Source organism: Micromys minutus (genome assembly GCF_963924665.1).
Source record: "Micromys minutus genome assembly, chromosome: 22".
Classification (NCBI taxonomy): Eukaryota; Metazoa; Chordata; class Mammalia; order Rodentia; family Muridae; genus Micromys; species Micromys minutus.
Genome location: NC_137957.1, coordinates 13,473,641 through 13,496,729, shown reverse-complemented (window position 1 = coordinate 13,496,729; position 23,089 = coordinate 13,473,641). Strand labels below are relative to the sequence as shown.

Sequence of the window (23,089 nt, the reverse complement as noted above, 5' to 3'; positions counted from 1 at the left end):
CAGCACCCCCGCCATCCACACGCGTCTCTTTGGGCGGCAGGAAGCTCGGGTGACGACCCAGAAGTCCCTTTAGGCATGTTTCTCGGTTGTGTCCCCATCTTCACCTGGCTCAGGCGAGCGAGAGCGAGCACGGTCTCCGGGGTACCGCGGCCCCGCCCACGCGGCTCCACAGCGCTCCCTAGTGGCGGCCGCCTGCGCATCACTGACCGCTCTCAGTGCTCGGCGGTGCCAGCAGTTCCCGCGGTTCCTCCCTCCCGAGTGTGATCCTCTAGCTGCTGGCGCTGCGGGACGTGCTGGCATCGCCAGCTTTGCCAGCATCGCGTCTCTGCGGTCCCCTCTCCCTCCAGGCCCCCTCCTTCTGCGCGGCCGCGCATCCACTCCCTCCTTGCTCCCTCCTCTCCAGCTCTCCCAGGCTCACTCGCACCGCAGACTGGAGACTTGCACGCCCAGTCGTTTAAGTGAGAACAGCTCCAGCCCCTCCAGCTGCAGCCAAGGCGAGAACTTCACAAACAGCGCAGGTTGGGTCGCTGCGGCAGGAGTTGCACCACCAGCGAGAAGGTCCCGAGCAGCATGGTCCGGAAAAGAGCCTTCCCAGCTTTCGCGCTCCAGCTCTGGAGCATCCTACCTTGCCTGCTTCTGCTGCGAGCGGATGCAGGACAGCCGCCAGAGGAGAGCTTGTACCTGTGGATCGACGCCCATCAGGCCAGAGTGCTCATAGGTAAGGTTCGGTGTCTGCACCTTCCCAGTAGCGCTCAGTTTCTCCCTTAGAGCAGAGACACGTGCACGGAGTGTGTTTTAAAGTTCAAGGGTGATTGCTTCCTTCTTTTAAAATCAGGATTCTCGATTTAGAGGCTTATGAGATTCTTTATTTAAAAAAATAAAAATAAAAAGCCGACCCAATATTCTAGTTCTGCTGTTGCTAGTCCTGTTGTAACAGGAACTCAACGTTAGCACAGGCTTACTACTAACCTTGTGTTAGTAAACACGGTTCTTACCACAGAGGGAAAATAACTCTGGTGCTGTTGTTGCTATCAAAGGCAGGTGCTTTATGAAAAACAGTGACCTACACTGGCTCTCCGGGGTTTTGCTTTCTGTATGGAACGTCTGTTTCTTAGAAACGCTACTAGTTTGATAGGGTTGTTTATTGTTTACACAACAGGATTTGAAGAAGATATTCTGATTGTCTCGGAGGGGAAAATGGCCCCCTTTACACACGATTTCAGGAAAGCCCAACAAAGAATGCCAGCCATTCCTGTCAATATCCACTCCATGAATTTTACCTGGCAAGCTGAAGGGCAGGTAAGTTCTGGTAACACAGAGGTAGAGAAAAATCACTCCGGTATTTCTACTCTTTGGTGGCACGTAGCAACAGTAATGGTGTGAGGTAGAACCACTTACAATTTTATACACGTTCTTGCCTGGTTGCCAATAAATAAGGGATCGGTTCCAATGTATTTAAAGTCGCCAAAGAAATGGACTATAAGGGTCAATGTGCTTACAATCACCATTTTCATAAGATTTGGTATCATGAGGCTTTGAGTATAAAGACTCCAAATAGCCACATCATAGTGTTTCTGTAATCATTGGTATTAAAAACTTAACAAAAGTATTTAGAAGTTGTTCTATACTAAGTGATAATCATTTGTGACATGATTTATACTTAACAACAAAATAAGTTTATAGGTATTCTTGACACGCATTTTGAAACGCTGCTACGTCGAGTGTTTCGAATACTACACATTTCTTGTAAAAGCTCAAAGACTCAAAAAAGGATTATAAAATTATGAAAAATAAAGACTACTGATTTTCTGAAATGACCACTCAAAATGCTTTCTTATGTAAATAAAAGAAAAACTCAGTCATGTTACTAAAGCATTCCTCATAGTACTTAACATGTAACTGTCTTGTATGTTACCATGGCAATATTAATGTCCTCTTACTTGGGAAGGGGTAGGATGTTTGTGTGACTTTAAAATTGTCTAGAGGACAAATGTGCACAATAAATCCTGCTCATTAGTTGGTAGAAATGTGTCTACTATGAAGACTATTGTAATTATAATTAACTGCACATTTTCAGGATTTTTTTTTAAATTCTAAAATTACTTAAATAGCCATTTTTCAAGAAGAATGCAATCAAGAAAACACTTTATAAAAAGCAGCCATGCTAAATCAGGAAACCACTTTGGTTCCCTGTAATTGCCTCTTACAGCACAGTCACGACCATTTCAGCTGCCTTTTTACCCTCAAGTTTGTTCTATTTTTAAAAAAGTCTTTTAAAAATAGATCACATCCAGACTGTCGGTGTTCCTTCTGCTATGTGTCTATTGTTTCTTTGTTTTTGTTTTTTATTTATTTGTTTGCTTGTTTGTTTAATGATGTTTGGTAGATCCAGGTCAGATGCTTGGTGGTCCTGTTGGCTTGGTTGAAGCCTTTGTTGTTCTTTTCCCTGCCTGAATCCTGTCTTCACAGATAGTTTATGTGCAGTTTTGTTTGGTATATTGGGAAATCACTAATGATTAACTGGCCTTTCATGGTTTCCTTTTCTTTCACCCAAATCCGCTTACTGGTGGTTGACCACTTGTTATTGTGCTCAACAGTCTATATTTTAAAGATGCTTTTTCATAAAAATGTTAGAAAGTAGTTTAACCCCCACCCCACCAGATGAAAAAGAGGTTCACAAATGAAGAAAGGTAGAAAAATCCAAGCTCCCTAACACACTCGCACGCGTGCGAGCGCGCGCGCACACACACACAGAGAGAGAGAGAGAGAGAGAGAGAGAGAGAGAGAGAGGGAGGGAGGGAGGGAGGGGGCTTCCGAAGAATTAAAAGCAAAGACTTCAATTCTGTCCTGTCTTGTTTATTGCTTAGTAACATGCATATTAGCAAAAGAGATTCACATAGTTAGCAGTCTCAGGACTGTTTTTGGAGGGATTGGGGGAAATGGTAGAACCATCTAAGGATATAATCTCTAGTATCTCTAGTATTTTGTTTCTTTCTACTTAGGTGTTGATTAAATGTATGGCTCATCTCCTCATCTCTTTGGGAAGAACAATAGTTAGCCCTCCAGTAAGTTACTTTGTTCACTATGGAGAAGTAACAATGTTACCCCTTAAGTAAATTACTTTTTTCTCTATGGAGAAGTAACAATGTTACCCCTTAAGTAAATTACTTTGTTCTCTATGGAGAGGTAACAGTGCTACCCCTTAAGTAAGTTACTTTGTTCTCTATGGAGAGGTTACAATGTTACCCCTTAAGCAAGTTACTTTGTTCTCTATGGAAAGGTAACAATGTTACTCCTTAAGTAAGTTTCTTTGTTCTCTATGGATAGGTAACTCCAGGTTATTACATGGAATCTGAGCGGAGCATGGGCAGAACCTCACAATGCCAAAAGGAATGTGTTCTAAATCTTATTTAAATATAATTAATTTTACTCCCTAAAATAATGTGACTCCAGCAGCAAACATTTTGACGAGCCAGGGGAATTTGAAGATGGGAAAAATATTGACTTCAATATCAATTAAGTATTTTGAAAGGCATCCATAGCTCAAGCCAAACCACATCACAACATGGAAAATGAGAAGTTCATCCCATTATCTAGTTATTTAATCCAAATGATATCAAACACTTAGGCATTTCAACACTGCAGAGAGACAAAACATCTGATTAATTAAATTTTAAGCTGTACCTCTTTTTTAGGAACATGTGGACAAAGTTTTGTGCTTTTTGTTTTTAATGATGATACTAGAACTAGTAAAAGCAATAAGGAATCATATATTTCTAGGAGGTTTAGAATCTAATCACCAAAAGTGTTGAGAGCCATTTAAAGCATAACCCTCTATCAACCTCAGAGAAGTTCAAGGAGCAACTACAAGGGGGTTCATTTTCCCATGGGGAATTGGTCAGATGTTGTGCAGGTGTTTCGGGTATGTGGGAAATTGTACTGACTCTCACGTCGATGGAGTACATGGGATGCCAAGCCGGACAGGCTGACTCTGGTGAGGAAAGGCTCAAAGGCAACTTTTCAGTGGGACAGTTTGTTCCCAGAAACAAATCTTAAGAAAACTGAATACGCGAATACACAGCTGAAAAGTTGCTTAGACGTCTAGGTACCACAGCAGCATGTGATAAAGCAATAGATATTTTAGGCATCATTTGACACCATGGGAAATTTTTATTTTAGTAACAAATTAGTCTGTGGTATAGCACATATTGTTTGATTCTATTATACGTAGGTTGACTGTCAGAGGAAAATCCATTTGGTCAGCTTCCCATCTTTGAAAGCATAAGCAGGGTCAGAGAGTGGCTGCTATATTTCAGTTTCCCCTGCAGTGGGCATGTGTTGCTCTGTCATCTAGAAACCAATTTCATATTAGACGAGTATTAATGGGCAGGTTTATGTTCAACGAGTTTAAGCTCATATTGGATGAGTTTAAAATTGTATGATGTTCTATGTTATAAATACTTTATCAGTATCAATATCCCATGTCATCTCTACACTACAGAGCATCAATATCTACTGTCCCATGTCATTTCCACACAACACATCACTCAAGAAAATGGCAGAAAAGGTAGTTGTCACGGGTACTCATCTACGGAGCACAGGGATCTCACTAATGTTTATGTGGTCTTACTAGCTTCTGAGGTCCTCAAAAGATGTGCTTTTGACATTGTTTCTGCCTGAAATCCTTCTACCTGAATGTCTTTTCTTTCTTTTTTTTATTCTTTCTTCCTTTCTTTCTTCCTTTCTTTCTTCCTTCCTTTCTTTCTTCCTTTCTTTCTTCCTTCCTTTCTTTCTTCCTTTCTTTCTTCCTTCCTTCCTTCCTTTCTTCCTTCCTTCCTTCCCTCCTCCTTCTCCTCCTCCTCCTCCTCCTCCTCCTCCTCCTCCTCCTCCTCCTTCTTCTTCTTCTTCTTCTTCTTTTTTGTAGGTGGGGATGTTTGCCCCATTGTCTCTTCCATACTAAATCCTTGTTTTGCGGCCTGCCTTTTCTAACATTTTTCAGCTGAGAAGAGTTTCCACTGAGAATGGCTTAGGCTTAAAGGCTTTGCAGTCACGAAGGGGAAAGACCCTTTACTGCTGGGTCCAACTGTTCAACAGTTGTTACCCTGCAATGAGTCTGTGCCTCGTTCGTCGTCTCTAAATCTGCGGCAGGCAGAGACCATAAACAACCACTTTTTTGGCTTTCTACATTAGGCGCTAATTAAACATTTTATTTGGAAAATAACACTTCCTAAACCCCACAAGGCTTTCAAGTAAAAATTTTAATGGGAACTTTCATTAGACAAATCTGAACTCTAACTTTAGGACATTGATGCTGAGTTCCACATGAATAAATTTGGTGTAAGGCCAAAATGTTCTGTGGACGTGACTCCTATGAGGATAGATGAGATCTTCATAGATAAGGCTGACACAGACTTGGTCTCTCAGTGATGACATAGCCTATTGCCTGCAGACTCACGAGGGCACTGGGACACTAGGACTCCAGGACTTGTGAGGTTTATTCACCACCCAAATTACGGAGAAAGCTCTGGCCATCAGCACTGGCATGTCTAGAGCTGAGAGACAACTTTTGGTAGTGTGGTTTTGTGTAGCTCTTACAGCCACTAGAAGCCACTGGTGTAGCTTCATTTTTCCAATATTTTAAGATGTCTACTGTTCAGGGAATGTATGTATATATCTATATTAGAGGTCTTGCGTTTATCAGGCTGAACTGCATAAACCTGTTTCTTTGTGGTTTTTGATTTATTCATTATGCATGTATGGTGTATGCATGGTGTGTGCACACAGGAGCATGCAGTCGAGAACCAGAGGACAAGGGGTGTCCTCAGTGCCTTCCTTATTCCCTTGAGACATGATCTTTCAGAGACCCTGGAACTAGGCTAATAGCCACACGCCCCAGAAATCCTGTCTTCATCCAGCGCACACAAGCGCACCTGGCTTTGTCATGCATTCTAGAGATTACAGCTTCTGCAGCAAATGCTGGTCACATTGACTGCCCTCCTCTGCCCACTCCTTTGTGGGTTCGCATGTCCATCAAGAATAGAAAACACTAGACCGGATAAATCACTCAGTAGCCAAGCACCTGATGCAAACAGTTTTGGGGACAGTTCCCCACATTACCCAAAGCAACAAAATATTTAGCACACAGGCCGAGATCGCAGTGTCTCAAAGGAAGCATCTTTAGCATGGAAACTTAATTATTACCAAGTTGATGAACCTCACTGGCTCCCTATCAGCTGAAACCGGTTGCGAATGATTGTAATCTGATTAAAAACAATAATGGCGACAAAAGTACACAGAAGCAGGAGAGCTGCGTCTGGGCTTGTTTTGTAAATGAGTCCCAGTCAGTCTCACCTTAATTCAGTGGTAAGAGGGGAAAGTGCCACGAAGAAGGAGCACACCCACACACTCATGTGCTCACACCATGCACATGTAACCAATACATCACAAACCACAAAGGAACGTGTTCATGTAGTTCAGCCGGATACACTCGAGTCCTCTAAAACATACACATCCCCAGGATGGTAGACATCTTAAAATATTGGGAAAATGAAGCTACATTAACCTGGGAACAACCCAGGCCTTTTCTCCAACAACCAACTCCGGTGTTGGTTAATCTTGTTAAGAATAGGAATGGTTGGCCTGCTGTGTTTCTGTAACCCACTGGATTCATCAGTCATGTGCTGTTGCCATGACAAAGGGCCTCTGCTCCCAAGGCAGTGTTGACATGGTACAACACCGGCTCCATTAAATTTGTCTGCAGTTGGCAGTCTCAACTTCCCCATTAGAGTAGCTGCATTCCGGAGACATGTAGTAACATGGCTTCCTCTGTGACAAAATCAGAGAATAGCAACTGTGTGTGTGTGTGTGTGTGTGTGAATTTTAATTCAAGAACATCCTTCCTATCTTCAAAGGTCCTTGCCCCAGCCTTGCCACCACAAGAACACTCTTAAGACCACATTTATGATAATACTAATAACCCCATAACCCTACATTTATGATAATACTAATATTTCAATCCCTAGATCTCTCTGCATTTTCTCCTAGTGGAGTTAGGATTGTTTTAGTAGCCAGGTTCCAAACTTTGATACTCCTGGGACTTGCAAACAAATGCAATGTGTCTTTACATCACCAAATGAAGGAAATACCTTGTTTTCTGACCCCCCCTCCCCTGTTGCATGATTTCAAAAGGGAAATGTGGATATGTTTACATACCATGGGCATGATCTTTTAAAGGAGGTCCACATTCTCAAAGGGACGGCTTTAAACCAGTGTTAGGATTTTGCTCTGCCCCGGTCTTTTACGCTGTGCTGTGGGCATACCACTGGGGATCAAAGAGTAAGTGCGGAGAGCCCGTTTCATTTAGCAAACCGGGCATATGCCAGCCATCTGTCGCACAGCTGATAGAAAACAGCAGTTGGTTCCTCAAACTTGAGCCAGAAAAAAGGGGGAGGGGCTTAAATGTGAACTCTGTTCTGTCTGTCTTACACAGTGGTGTAAAAGCACGTAAAGAAACGCTTCACTGATACCCTTTCTGCTTAGTCCCGCTTTGATTTGCCGGCACAAATAAAAGGTATTTTTAAATTCCCATGATGAAGCATGTGGGTCTTTTGTTTTAGGTTAAGCTCATTTAACCTGGTAACTAAGAGGATGTTTTGAGGAAACGTCTGTGGGGAAGCTGAGTTTATGACAGCGGCTCTCATTTTGTGCTCTGAGGATGCCTCAGAACTAGGGCCTCGAAGACTGTAGTAGTTTAGCCAACTCACTCAAGTGACGTGCGAGTAACACGGTTACACGCCCAGGGAGCTGAAAGAATGGGCATTGTCCTCACGTGTAGCCTTTCCTTCTGACTCAAGCACCAGCAGACCGCAGATACAGGGCACAAAACCAGGAAGGACCTTGGAGTCGAGGAGGCGAATATCCATCAGTCGGTCAAACAGTTCAGATGAGGTTAGAAACCACAGGCTTGACTGGGAGGAGATGCATGCCTTCTCCTTCTATTGAGGAAGCTCTCTAAGCAGGTGCTGTGTGAATTAATTCCCCGAAGGATCAGTCGGGTCACTCATTAAGAAAAATCCTGAGTTAGGATGCCGCAATGCTTGGTGGTCCTGAAGAAGAAGGTGTCTTAGTCAGGGTTTCTATTCCTTCATCACGACCAAGAAGCAAGTTGGGGAGGAAAGGGTTTGTTCAGCTTACACTTCCACATTGCTGTTCATCACCACAGGAAGTCAGGACTGGAACTCAAGCAGGTCAGGAAGCAGGAGCTGATGCAGAGGCCATGGAGGGATGTTACTTACTGGCTTGCTTCCCCTGGCTTGCCCAGCCTGCTTTCTTATAGAACCCAGGTCTACCAGCTCAGGGATGGCTCCACCCACAATGGGCTGGGCCAGGGATGGCTCCACCCACAATGGGCTGGGCCCTCCACCCTTGATCACTAGTTAAGAAAATGCCTTACAGCTGGATCTCATGGAGGCATTTCCTCAACGGAGGCTCCTTTCTCTGTGGTAACTCCAGCTTGTGTCAAGTTGACACAGAACCAACCATTTACAGAAGGTGTGCTCCTAGTGATTGTGTGGCGCTTTAACTCTCATCGGAGGGTAATGGATATCTAATGAAGGAGTTAAAAGGTCAAAAGACAGAGAGGGATCTGGGCACAAAGGAATAGAAAGTAGAAGGCACTGGTGTGCTGTGTTCCTCATCAGCTTGCCCGTCCTTTGAGAGAATGTCTCATTACTGTGCACATTCATGCTGGGATGCTTTGAGTGTTCTTTGTTCATGTGTTGAATGGTTGGTGTCTTCACCACTCAAATCCAGCTTTGCCTTTTGTAGAGGCCTCTGGAAGGATTTGAGATCATTTCTCTCTTTTCTGTTTTCTTCTTGTACCCACTGATTTCGGTGGTTTGGACATGAAACTATAAAAATGCCCTCTACAAGCCCAGAGAGGTGGCTCAGTGGTTAAGGGCAGTTGCTGCTTTTCCAGAGGTCCCAGATTTGGTTTCCAAGCACCCACATGGTGGCTCAGAAATGTCTTCAACTCCAGTTTCAAGGGATTCCACACCCTCTTCTGGCCTCCATAACATGAAATACACATATACATACATACATACATACATACATACATACATACATACATACATACATATAGGAAACACTCATATACATAAAATAGATATAAATACACATCTTTAAAAATAACTTTTTAAGGGAATAGAACTTAAGAAATGAATTTAATTTCCTAATTCAGTCTCAACTTTGAACACACCCCAAAGGGAAACCAGTATGTTAATTTGAAGAACACAAATGAGTTAGCTTGCCTTTTCAGTCCCTACAAACAAAAATAAACACAGAATTGTAATCAAGTTTGGCTGACGGCCTTCCCATCTGAAGAACAGGAAGTTGGACACTGTGGGTTTAGTTAGCATATGCTTGATTCTTCCAATATTTATTTTTCTTCTAAATTTTATTATTGCTTAAAGCACAAGAACTACCACCCCTTGTCCCCATTTTCCTCAGACAGACATGGATGGTCAGTTTTCTGAGCTTCCTTTGGGATTTTATGGATGTCTGAGTCAATGTTCTACTTCTATGAAAGGACACCATGACCATGACAAACCTTGTCGTGAATTTCACATCATGTACCCCAATCTCACCCATCTCTCCCTCCCTTCATGCTCACCCTCCACCCTTGCAGCCACCCACAATGAAAAAGAATCTGTGGCGTGTCACAGTGTGTCCCACAGTACACCCTTCTGTTTACACTTCTTTACTTGCACATGTTCATTGCAAAGTGTCATTGGTCTGGTTCAAGCCTCTGGCTTCTGCCACACCATCAAGACTGGATCCTCACAGGGGCTCCTCTCAGGCATCCTGTTGTTGCTCTGTGTCATGGAGACCCTGAAGCTTTGGATCTGTAGGACCCGCCATTTCACATGCCCCAGCAGTAAATAGATGGGGTGGATGTTGGAGCAGGGTTAACTCAAAGCCCCGGATCTGAGCTTGGGTGGTATCTGAGCTAACAAGTCCACCAGCTCTCCCACATGCACACCCTCAAGACTGGCTCACCTGCAAACCCTGAAACCCAGGCTAGCTTACTGTTTCCTGGTCAGCGGCAGGGGCCAGCTCTCCTGAGGGGTGGGGCCAGCTCTCCTGAGGGGTGGGGCCAGCTCTCTTGAAGGGTGGGGCCAGCTCTCCTGAGGGGTGGGGCCAGCTCTCCTGCTCTCACAACCCTAGAACCAGCTCTCTCCTGCTGCTCAAGAGAGGGGTGGGACCAGCTCTGCACAACCCTCAGTCATCAACATGGGCGCAGGTGCAGTCCAGGCCAGGAACATCTGCCTGGCCCTTGGTGGCAACAGAGCCCTGCTGTCTCAGGGCCAGGGACTCGGACATGGCCCTCAGGGGAAGCACATGCCAGGACCTCACCCTGGCTGTAGGCAGCATCCCCAGCTACACAGTATGCTGGAGTCTTTAGCGCCACCTCTCTTCACTGCCACATAACCTGCTTCTCTTTCTCCCATCTCTACCCCTTACTTGTTTATCATGCCAGGGCCCTGTGGGTGTCTGGAGTTGTCTCGGGAGTGCAATTTCTCACTTGTGCCACATGGCACAAGTGATCTCAGACATGGTCTGCTCATCTGGGCTGTGAGGTGCCAGACGAGGGGTCATCTCAGGCTTGCTCCCTGTCCAGGCTTTATGGCACCGGGCTGGGGGGGGGTCACATGGCAACTCTTATAAAGGAAAACATTTAAATGGGGCTGGTTTAGTTCATTTTCATGACAGAAGCACAACATGACTCTAGAGAAGGAGCCAAGAGTTCTACATCCAGATCCACAGGCAGCAGGAAGAGAGGACACTGGGCTTGGCTTGAGCATTTAAAATCTCAAAGTCCCCCCACCCCGCCCCAGTGACACATTTCCTCCAGTAAGGCCATGTCCACATTCACGAGGCCACACCTCCTAATCCCTGTCAAGTAGCACTACTCCCAAATGACTAAACATTTAAATCTATGAGCCTACCAGGGCCATTCTGATTCTAATTAGAACAATCGATGAATAATGATCAAGCAATATTTAAAATCCAACACCCCCCCCCAGTAAAATCTCACAGAAGCAGATGTGTGGCATGGCCTGAGACAAACAGCACAGGGTAAATGCTGTGAGAAAGCAGAGACTGCATGGTCTCTGAGTCTTAGCCAGAACTTAAAGCATGCTTTGTAAGAAACACAGGATCAAGAGCCCACAAGAGAATAGCACCCAATTGGAAAGGCAGACATAGAAACAGGTTACTTCGATGGTGTGTGCACACACACATACATGCACACACACATATATACACAGAGCTGCAGAAGGAATTATGTGAGTGTAGAGAACTGAAAACAAGATCTGTCTATGGAATCAACTGAGCAAAACTAGGTAAAGGAACAGCCGGGGGTGGGACATAGCGACAGAAATGTGGTTGTCTGGGTCTCTGCTACTCTGGCTGGCTACAGTTGATAGTACATTGTAGGAAGTAGAACAGGAAGTGATCCTAGATGACTCTGTCAAGGCACAGCCTCTGGGACTTGGTCCATAGGCAATGGCCAGCCAGGCACTGGAGAAGAGCAGAACTGGACATCCTCAGACTATATTGGTAGTAGGTTGAGGTGCACTCTCCTGCAAAGACATCTGGGAGCAAAGGAGAAGATTGTGAATGGAGAGGAGAGAAATAGATTGAAGAAAGATTTAGGCGATAAAACTCTGAAAGTTGTGGTGCCGGGAATAAGGAGTCCTCTCTCCTCTGTTCCACTCAGTGTCCTGTCAGCCTTTCTGTCATACACACACACACACACACACACACACACACACACATGTGCATACACACATACATGCACATACACATATACACAGACACACATACAAACAACACATACACATAAACACATGCGCACATACATACACACAGACAGGCACACACACAATGCACACACACACTTGCACACACACATACAAGCACACACATATACACAGACACATGTACACATACACACAAAACACACACATGCACACACGGACATGCACACACATACATGCACACACATATATACAGACACATGTACACACATACACACAAAACACATACACATAAACACATGCTCACATACATACGCACAGACAGACACACACACACACACAGTGCACACACAAGCACAAACCCCTAAATGCCTACTTTTCCTACCTCAGGACTTTTGTGCCTGAAATTCCTTTTGCTTAGAATGTACTTCCTGCAGAATTCTGTGTGACCCTCTCACTTTTGACCCATTTAAACCTCTGATAAAATAGCACTTCCTCCAAGAGACTTTCCTAAAAACAGCCACCACACCATTCCCTACATTCTGAGTACTCCTTCTCAGCTTAGAACGATGGGGCCCTGGTCACATTTGGCTTTAATTGCCTGGGTCTCTGTCCGTGTGAGTTCATGAGAGCAAGAAGTCTGCTTTGTTTGTGTGTCTCCCGATGCCAGAACATCCTGGCTCCTAGCTCACAGCTGATAATTCTATGTTGGGCAAATAAAGGAGGCATGTCTAATTATTACTGTTCTTCCACAGATAAGGCAACCCAGTCACAGACGAGCCAACATGACTCCACTAATAAATAGCAGAGTCAGGATTTAAGCCCAGACCTAAACTCTGTACTTTAGTGTGAACTCTGAACAGCGCTATGACCACAGAGCTTTGGGAACACAGAGGCGGAAGCAGCGGGGTTTGGGCTAGGGGGAACAGGGTATGGCTTACGCATGGGGAAGATGCTCATGAAGCTGATTGGTCAGGAAGGAATGAGGCTTAGCGGAAGTGCATAGGGAGAATCAGAAGGGTTGCAGAAGTGCATTCTGGGAGAGAAGTATACTCTGCCTGAGTCTGGATTTAGCATTGGGAGGAGAGGAAACTCGATGTGGGAGGGGCACGTGGAGGAGGACATGAGCAGGGACATTTGGTGAAGGCAAGAAACTCTGGAACTGTAGGAGAGGTTAGAAGGCCCATCTGTGTCCTGGTGATTGTATCAGGATGGTTTCAGCCCTACCAAATTCTTCAGTATGCGTCTATCCCTACAGGAAACCGCCTCTAGCCAGCGAACATGACATCTTTCTACAGAATAAACCACATATCTCATCTATATCAAGAAGCCGCCGGGATTCTTTCCTTCTAGCAAGGTTGTCTTTTTTCTCGCGAACCGTTTGAGTTCCCTCTTACTGACTCCACACAGCACCTCTGGGGCACAGTAGTTACTACTGTCATAATTGTGATAAAATACATGAAGAAGCGACTCAGGGGAAGAAGCTTTGTTTTGTCTTGTGGCTCAGAAGGCCTAGTGGAGTCTCTGGTGATAGAATGCCTTCCCACCTTGGCATCTCTGGGGCAGAGTAGAATCGTAGCCAGAAGAAAATACCACTTTTAAAGCCCACCTCCCTCCTCCAGTCCACTTCTACTAGTTAGCCCAAAGTTCCAAGATTCTACAAGCTCTGGAAATAGTAGGGACTAGGTGTTCAAACACAGGAGCCCGGGGGGGGGGCGGGGGGTGCTTAGACATTGACAGCATTACAGGTAAGTGACGTTGCTCTTCCCAATCTACAAAAAGGAAAGGCCAGCACAAAGTAGCCAAGCTACTGGTGAAGCACACACTGCTAAGAATACGTCTGGGTATCAAAAGTGTAAAAACTTTCTGTGTGTTCCAGAAGCCTTCCGCAAATCTGTTGTATTCGCTTCAAAAATCAACAATTCAAAGAGCACGTTAATACGTCCTGTAACTAAGTACAGGAAGCATACATTTTGATCAATACTACTGCCTTTAAGAGAGGAAAGATGCTGACATTTCTGAGGCAGTTGTAACAGTGGTGATATGTCCTCCAGGTCAACATGGATAAAATGTTTCCTTGCACTTGAGAATCTGATCAGAGAGGTCAGTGGAGGCTTCTTCCACTTTATACTCTGGCACAAAGCTTTCTGTTCACAGAAAGCTTTCATCTGACTAGAGGACTCCAAATGAGCCAGCTGTGTTCCCACAGATGTCCTGAGGGGGGCGCTATGAGGACTTAACCCCAGAGGATTTTTTTTTTTTTTTTTTTTTGCTACCATTCAGGCAAATTTACAAACATGTGCATTCTAGAGATGACATAGCTAAGCCGGCAAGATCTGAGTGGCATCTGGAAAGCCACAGAGTAGGCAGGGAGTGGTCAAGGCAAGGATTATCAGATGGACACTTGCTCTATGATGAAGAACCCAGGGGAAGGTACACAGACATGAGAAGCATTGGTGTATTTGCAGAACAACAATTATGAGTGGTTAGAGTGTAAAGAATAGAAACCAAGGGCTGGAGAGATGGCTCAGTGGTTAAGAGCACTGACTGCTTTTTCAGAGGTCCTGAGTTCAAATTCCAGCAACCACGTGGTGGCTCACAACCAACTAATGAGGTCTAACACCCTTTTCTGGTGTGTCTGAAGACAGCTACAGTGTACTTATAATAAATAAATAAATACATTTTTAAAAAAAAGAAGAATAGAAACTGAGAATTGTGGGCCTAAAACATAAGTTTAAGAAAGGGTATGGTAGTTATTTGCATGTGATTTGCATGTGATTTGCATGTGATAGTTAACATTATCTGATAGAGGATGAATGGGGAGTCACTGAAAATCTAAAAGTAAATGGTGTGGTGTGGGTCAGGGATAATGGTTGATAGGTTGAGGTCTGGCTGCAGGTTTGGGGCCACTTTGGAAATTATTTGATGAGGGGCCACCCACAAAGTAAGGAGAGCCAGGTAGGGCATGGAGGGAGGAAGGGATTCTTGTTCTTCTCAGTCAGCATAAGTAACTGCACATGATATTGATGGAAATAAGGGAATGGAAGATGACTTCAGGTGGCTTAGTGGGTGGCAGTGTAGTTAGAGGATCGAGCATTTGAGATACAAAGACAATTAGATTCTATCGTAAACTGTGGGTATTTTCCACACCAGAGTGCACACTCCGATAGACACTTGAGAATTTGAATCTAGAGCTAAGATGTGATGTGAATGACAGAAATGCCAAGTTTCGAAGGTTAACTCTTTCCTGCCCTTTCCTTTCCCCTTTCCTTCTTTTGACCTCAATCTGATATATACTAAGGTCCTACCTAATGCCCACGCCTACGACCAACGCTGAAAAGATTGGAGTAAGCTGAATGTACAGCCTGCTCTCATGAAGTCCACAGTCCAGTATGGAAACAGGGATGGCCCAAAACAACAGCAATGCGCTGTCTAACATCTTGTAATTGCAGAATGAGCAAGGCGTAGGGAAAGTACTGGGGAGGGAGCCTTGGCCGGGTAGAGAGGGTGAGTTAAGCATGGCGTTCCACAGTCCACTCCACCTCGTGACTTGTATGTCCTTGAGCCTCGTGGATGCTGCCATCCACCTGCCACAAAAACTTGGACTGGGACTTGACTAAGGTCATCATTAGGTGCCAGAGAAAATCAACTCTTCTAGGCAGGCCACCTGGAAATACTTGTGACAGACCAGTTTGTGGGAGCCAAAGATGAGCCTGAATAAACTTGGTCCAGTGCTTGCCTCCAGGACCGCTCCAGGGTTGGCCATAGTTGTGCCACTAGGAGGATTTGCCTCTGACACTAAGTCCAAGGGAGACCGTTTTCTTTCAGCGACAACCAGATGATCCCCTGCAGATAAAATATTCTAGTATTTGCTTTTTCAGTACGTAGTGAAGTCACTTGACTCCAAACCATTAAAATTCACTTTCATTTGTTAAGCAACACTTTTTAATTACTCATTAATTAATACCATTAATAGTTAATAATGTTAATTTCTATTTCCACTTAGAAACTGATGAAGACTGAAGATTGTGTTTGTGTTGTTATCATTTAAAGTGATGTGAACTATTTCTTGGGTGGGTATTTTCTACCTCAACAGTTTTTTGAGGCTTGAGTACCTTCTGGCGAATGGACCCCTTAGAGTGTTGGATTGTGGGTGTTACTCATTCTAGCACCTCATTAACACGTTTGGTTAGGTGTTGGAAGGCCAAATTTCTCAAAGTTATGGTACCGCTATTATTAGCTCATGGTATATTCCAGAGCTGATTGTCACTAAGGACAGGAGGGATTTCATTACGTATCTTTGGTTTAAACAGTGCTTAGGTTGAAGGACGAGTCAACTTCAAGGTCATCTCTCCACTTGATGCTTGCTTTGCCTTCTCTGGCTGCATGGTTAGGAGCCAGAGGAGGTTGGAGGCCTTTGCCAACCTTATCCAAAGCATCAGAGAACTCTGTGCTTAGCTTCTGATGGGGTATGTCCAATGGCGGGGCTCTCGTGAAGACATGGTCTCTACAAATCTTTTTTGGGCTAACCACAGTTGCTCTTCACAAAAAGCCACGGTCTGTCTTCCCACCATAACCTGACTATCTCTAAGTTCTACAGCAATGGTTCTTAACCTGAGGGGTGTGACCCGCCTGGGGGTTGAGGGGTCAAATGACCCTTTCACAGGGGTGACCTAAGATAATCTGGAAAAAAAATGTATTTGCACTACAAGTCATAACAGTAGCAAAATTATAGTTATGAAGTAGCAACAAAAACGATTTTATGTTGGGGAGAGGCTCACCACAATGTGAGGAACCATAGTAAAGGGCTGTAGCATTACGGAAGTTGGGAACCGCTGGGTTAGAGAGTCCCATGTAAATGTGGGACTTTACTCTTCTTCCTGGTAGTTACTATGGCTACACAGAGCCCACTCTGGATGGGGCTAGTCTGAGCCTTTGCAATGGTGGCAGGTTGCTTCCCAGGCCTGGGCACTCTTCCCATACCCTCTCAGCAGTAAGCACATAGCAGGTCAAGCTGGGCTAAATTCTTCATAGGCCTTGGGCCCACGGGGCAGTTTGCCATTCTCTGGGGAAAAAATAATGTAGTCTATGCCTTTCCATTGTTTGACATTGAGCTTTGCCTCTTGGTACCTTAGACCCTGAACCTGCAGCTCAGGTCTCCTGAGGTGTCAGGTCACAGCATTTGGGCCAGTCCTTAAATTCCCGTGGTGACCTTTGTCTCTATTTCCCGGGTAACTCCTTAAAAAGTTCTACCTCTCCACATATGCTGGAGGGTGTTACGGACAGCTAGAAGCATGAGCTCCTCATCAGGGCTCAGCTGAGATGCCTGGGTGGGTCCCATCTTAAATTCCTGGTTTCAATCTGCTCCCCCTTTTCTGGAGTCTGTGGGTTAAAATTTGACCTCTTTCTCACATGAGACTAGAATATAGACTCCGTTCTCTCCTCTGTACCAAACGCGCTACTCCGTGTAATCAGCTTTATATTTCTTCAACCTCGACTTGTATATCTTTACCAAAAGTACATTCTCCCAGGATAGAATTTACTGGGACTTTACTCTGATAAGCAAAGAGTTGCTTTGATAGAGTTGGAGATTAGCTTATACAGTTTTGAAAGCATCTTTTCACTGAGTAATGTTTGCAAGAGGAAGAAGTGGGAGGTGCTGGAGCTAGGGCTCAGCGGTTAAGAGCACTGGCCGATTTTGCAGGGAGTACCGGCTTTGATTTCCACCATTCCCACAGTAGCTCACAACCATCTGTACCTCCAGGCCAGGGCCTCTGACACTTTCTTCTGGTTTCCACACACATGCATGTGGTGCACAGACATAAAATAAAAGTAAACACATCTTTTAAGAGGAGGAGCTATGGGGGGGGGGGAAGGAGGAAGGAAAATCAGAAAGAAATTACTTAGTCATTTTTTATCATTATCTAATTTACTTTCCATAAACATACTATTAGCCCCACTTCACAAAATGAGAAAGAACTAAGTCTCCAGAAGGTGAGATGATTCACCCGAGGCCACAGCTAGCAGACAGTAGAGCCAGGATATAAACCCGGGTAGTCAAAACCCACCATGGAACTGCAGCTTGTACTCTTAAAATCATTATTTTCCCCAAATTTATTTTTTATTTGAATACCATATTGCACTCATCATATATGCTGTATGTTATGAGGCACGGTTTTAAGTGAGCACCCTGACCAGTCACTTTCAAAGAGATTTGAATAACTTGGCTGATTTACTTGAGTTTGCCAGTTTTGGAACAGCAAAGCCAGTTTTTGTAGCGAGAACCTGTTACAAGCAACGCCTGTCAATAAAAATGCTGATGGCCAATGAGCTGAGGCAGGAAATAGGAGGTGGGACACTGGCAGGAAGAGAGAGAATTCTGGGAAATGGTGAGAGAATAAAAGAAGATGTTGGGCAGGCAGGCTGGAGAGCGTAGCGAGGAGCCGGATATCAACTAACAGGTGGATGAACTCAGGGAGATGTTGAGGGGAGATGTTGAAGAGACTGGAAGAAAGAAGCTGAGTAGAACTGAGGAGAGATAACCAAGTGATTGACAGATTAGTTTGAATGTCAGGGAATGAGCCAAAGCTTATGGCCTAGGCATTTATTAATAAATAATTAGTCTCAGAGCTCGGAATGGAAAACATGGAATTTGATTTTTACAAAATACATTATGTTTATTTTATTTTGTGTTTGTATATGGGCTTGAGTGGTCCAGGGTCTGTGTGGAGGTCAGAGTGGTTTTCTTCCTCCACAAGGTGGGACCTGGGGATTGAACTCAGGTCATCAGGCTTGGTAGCAAGCACCTTTACTCTGGAGAGTAAAGCCATCTTGGTGGGCAGGATATCAAAGTTGACAATTTCCAACTTAATGTTATCATTATAACAAGTGACATTTATTGGGCATTCGCTGTGAGTGAGTTAAGAAATTTATCAGGATTCTCAATTGAGGAATATCAAATGGCTGAGAAGCACCTATGGAAATGCTCAACATCCCTAGTCATCAGGGAAATGCAAAGCAAAACAAGTCTGAGATTCTACCTCATACTAGTCAGAATGGCTAAGATAAAAAACTCAGATGACAGCACATGCTGGTGAGGATGTGGAGAAAGAATACTTCTCCACTGCTGGTGGGGTTGTAAACTGGTACAACCACTCTGGAAATCAGTCTGGCGGTTCCTCAGAAAATTTGACATAGGACCTGAGGACCCAGCAATTCTATTTCTGGGCATATATCCCAAAGATGCTCCAGCAGACAATAAGGACACATGCTCAACCATGTTCATAGCAGCCCTATTTATAATAGCCAGAAGCTGGAAAGAACCCAGATGTCCTTCAGTAGATGAATGGATACAGAAATTGTGGTACATTTACACAATGGAGTACTACTCAGCTATCAGAAACAATGACTTTATTAAATTCCTAGGAAAATGGATGTATCTAGAGAATATCAGCCTGAGTGAGGTAACCCAGTCACAAAAGAACAGACACCATATGCAGTCACTGATAATTGGATACTAGCCTCAGAAAGCTCTGAATACCCAAAAAAAAAAAAAAAAAAAAAAAAAAAAAAAAAAAAAAAAAAAAGCCAAAAAGTGGAAGCCTCAGTCCTTTTTAGAAAAGAATAAACAATAAGTATATATCACCCTCTCCGAGTGGGGTACACCTAGACCTTAGACCATTAATAACTCAAGAGCTAAGAAGATAGCCTTGTGGCAATTTTTGGTAGTTAAAAATCATTATATTTAATCTTTACATACTTTGACTATTTTCATGTTATGCTTTGTTTTACATATACTTTATGATCTTTGTAAATAGTAAGATTTCAATGCATATTATCAAACCTTTAAAAATCAAGTACTATGAAAAATATACTCATATATATTTACACTAAAATGCTTTTAATAATCTGAAAAAAAACAAAAACAAAAAATGAGGGGAAAAAAAGAAATTTATCAGGATTGCTTCTCCTAATGCTTTAATCAATTCTACAGGTCGGGAGTCTTATTTTTATCTCTTTACATTCAATTCCAGAAAAGAATGAGGCACATGGGACTGTAATTTTCTATAGGGCACGCACTGGTCACCTGCAGGAGCATGGGTCTGAACCCTGGCAGTCAGATGCCAAGTCACATGTATACATTAATTTCAGCACTTCAACATCCCATAAACATAGCACGAATTGTTCCTCCAAATAATTTTGATTTTGAGACAGTATCTCATGTAACCCGGGCTGGCCTTGAATTCAGTATAGCTGAATTTCTTTCTGATGTTCCCTTCTGCTTCTGCCTCCCAAGAGCAAGCAAGGGTTATAAGTGCGTGAATCTGGCTTTATGCGAAGCTGGAAAACGAAGGCATCATACATGTTAGGGAAGCGCCCTAGCAACTGAACTATACTCCCTGCTTATAAGTAAATCAGTATCATTTGCAGTGGTATCAAAGCACCCGAGAAAGACCTAGTTTGGAAGTCAAATGACTGCATGGTCCACTCAGCTCCCTGATGGATAACTGTCCTTGATGCTGAAGATTTCTGTTTTACAAAGTAACAACACCTCCCAGGCTTCTTGGATAGTTGCAGCCTTGAGCTGCGGTGGGGGGTCATTCTTGCATGCCCCATGCTCGGTGGGACCCAAGGAAGCACTCACTCATCAAGCTAGAAAGTTGATACATCTTTCTCACTTAAAAAATGAATACTTTATTTATATGAGTACACTGTAGTTGTCGTCAGACCAGAAGAGGGCATTGGATTCCACTACAGATAGTCGTGAGCCACCATGTGGTTTCTGAGAATTGAATTCAGGACCTTTGGAAGAGCAGTCAGTGCTCTTAACCACTGAGCCATCTCTCCAGCCCTCAAAGACTAGTTTTTGGTTTTTTTTTTTTGTTTGTTTGTTTTTGTTTGTTTGTTTTTTACCATTTAAATGTTTCTATGAAAATTTAGATATCCAAATACAAAGAGTAACTAATCATTGACCATTGACCGTGAATGGAGTTTAGCCCAAAGAAAGAGAATTCAAACCTAATCTTTAATAGTTGTACATCATTGTACATTGCACAAAAAAATTGTGTTTGTGATCCTATAAATATGCTTTTGCCTGCTTGGCGCACTTGGAGGAAGGCAAGGTGACTTGTGTTTGTATGTTATGGCATGTCATAGGACTTCATAGAGCAGGTAAGGTGGCTTGTCTGTATGTCATGACATGTCATAGCACCTAGATCCTAGGAATCAGAGGTTCAAGGTCACCTTCAGCTGCATGTTGACTTTGCAGCAAACCTAAGCTACATGAGACCCTCCCCCTTTTTATATAAAAAAACAACAGAAGTCTACTTAATGAATATTATTTGAATTGCCAAATAATTTTTAGTTGAAAAATCTAAGTGGATTTCTACACCAATCTAAACTGAAACAGTTGACATTAGTCTGGCTTTTGTAGTTCAGTCATTTTAAAATATTATTTCTGTTCTCAACTCCTTGAAAAACTTTCCATCCTGAAGGCTTTGTCTGATTGGCCTTTCTTTGTGGGAAAGTGTCCCCTCCGTGGAAAACACTGCACATTAAGAATAGTGGCAGAATCTACTTGTTTGGATAGGACACTGGGCCAGAAGTAAAGTAGAGCAAAGGAAGAACTCGGGATGCTGTGTGAGCCGAGAAATTGAGTCCCTCTCTAAACACATACCCTGGGGTAGGAGCAGGTTATCTTTCCCCTAGTCCATACGTGGACATACTGGCAGAGGTGTGATTGTTAATTTTATGTGTCAACCTGAGTGGACCAGGAGGTGCCTAGATATGTGCTCAACATTATTATGGGTATGTCTTGGAGAGTGTTCCTGGGTGAGATTGACATTGAAGTCAATGGGCTGAGTAGAACACCTTAGCCTTTCTAATGTGAGCAGTAAACCTTTCCAATCCGTTGCTGCACCTGAACCGCACGTGAAGACAACCTACTATAATTAGATAGTAGTAGTCACTGTTCCCAGCTTTTCTCCTTCAGGCTGAAACACTCTTCCTTCCTGGGATTCTGGTTACTGTCTTTCAGACTAAAATGAGCTCCTTTATGTCTTTAGCCTGACAGCTACATGTCTTGGGATTTGATAGCCCCTGTTTCATGTGAGTTAGTCTTTCTACTCTCTCTGTCTCTCTCTGTGTGTCTCTACTCTCTCTGTGTCTCTCTCTGTCTCTCTCCCTCCTCCACCCTCTCTGTGTGTGCATGTCTCTCTGTTTCTGTCTCTGTCTTCATCTATATCTTGTATGCACACACTTATGGGGCAGGGGAGAGAAAAGAGAAATAGAGGGGGGGGGAGATCTCCTATTAGTTCAATTTCTCTAGAGACCCTGAGCAATAAACCCATTCAAGGATCTCAGTGGTTGATCGAGCCCAAGTCTTGATTAACTTAAACTCTTGGGGCCTCATAGTCAAGTACTAAAATAAAATCAATAATTTACTTTTCTTTTTTGCAGGGACAGCAAAATACAGTCACATACTGCGTACAAAGCACTTGACACAGTAGACACTGAGGAAGTGGGGTCTTTTCTTCTCTTTGTATTAATGAGCTGTTAGAGCTAGGTGGGAGTCATGGGGCCAGAGAAAGACTGGCTGCCAGATCCCAAGCTGGGAGTATGTTGGCAGGGTGCCCAAATTCCACTGTAAGTGAATGGTGTCCTCCTTCCTGAACTCAGAATGTCACACTGAGCCTGCCTCAGGAGACCTGGCTTAGAGCCCAGCTCCCACTCCTGCTCTCTGGGACCTCAGACAAGTATTGCACTTTCTCTCTCATCTGTCACATAAGGGGGTTTCTGTCTCTTCTAAAATGCCTCTGACTTCTTAGTCAATGTCTTTTCTGCACTATTCTGAGTCTCGTGTTTGAACTCAGACTGCAGTAACAGATGGTTCAGACAGTACCATCGCTTGTCAAGGTGATGAGGCAAGTCAGCAGTAACTTTTCCAAACACCGTTGGCCTACAGAATCTCCTAAACTCTGGACAGCGTTTATGCCTCTGTGTTAGTGTGGTTTTACTCGCTCAGCTTGACTAATGATTTGACTTTAAGAGCTGAGCTCTAAAACAGGAAGAGCCTTATTAATATTTGGCCTTCAAAACCTTTCCCCAAATCATACCTTCTTTATAGACACTCATATTTATTTATTCCTGGCTTGGCTCTTTGCAAATGACTAAGAACTCTGAGATGTTTCTTTCTGTTAAAAGACAGGCTTTTACATCTCTGCTTGTTTTTGTAATAATTATAACTTGCAAACCCCATTACTCATTAG

General features: G+C 43.7%; 1 protein-coding gene across 1 annotated transcript in view; it reads left to right on the top strand.

Annotated features, from left to right (window-relative positions):
* Positions 1 to 570: 570 nt before the first annotated feature.
* Positions 571 to 23,089, top strand: part of WIF1 (WNT inhibitory factor 1) — a gene marked incomplete at its 5' end in the record, with an annotated part of 63,428 nt that continues 40,909 nt past the window's right edge. Inside the window, 2 exons of the mRNA XM_080934972.1 lie at positions 571 to 718; positions 1,160 to 1,299. Coding sequence (XP_080791098.1) covers positions 571 to 718; positions 1,160 to 1,299 — 288 coding nt within the window. The remainder of the gene's footprint in view (positions 719 to 1,159; positions 1,300 to 23,089) is intronic.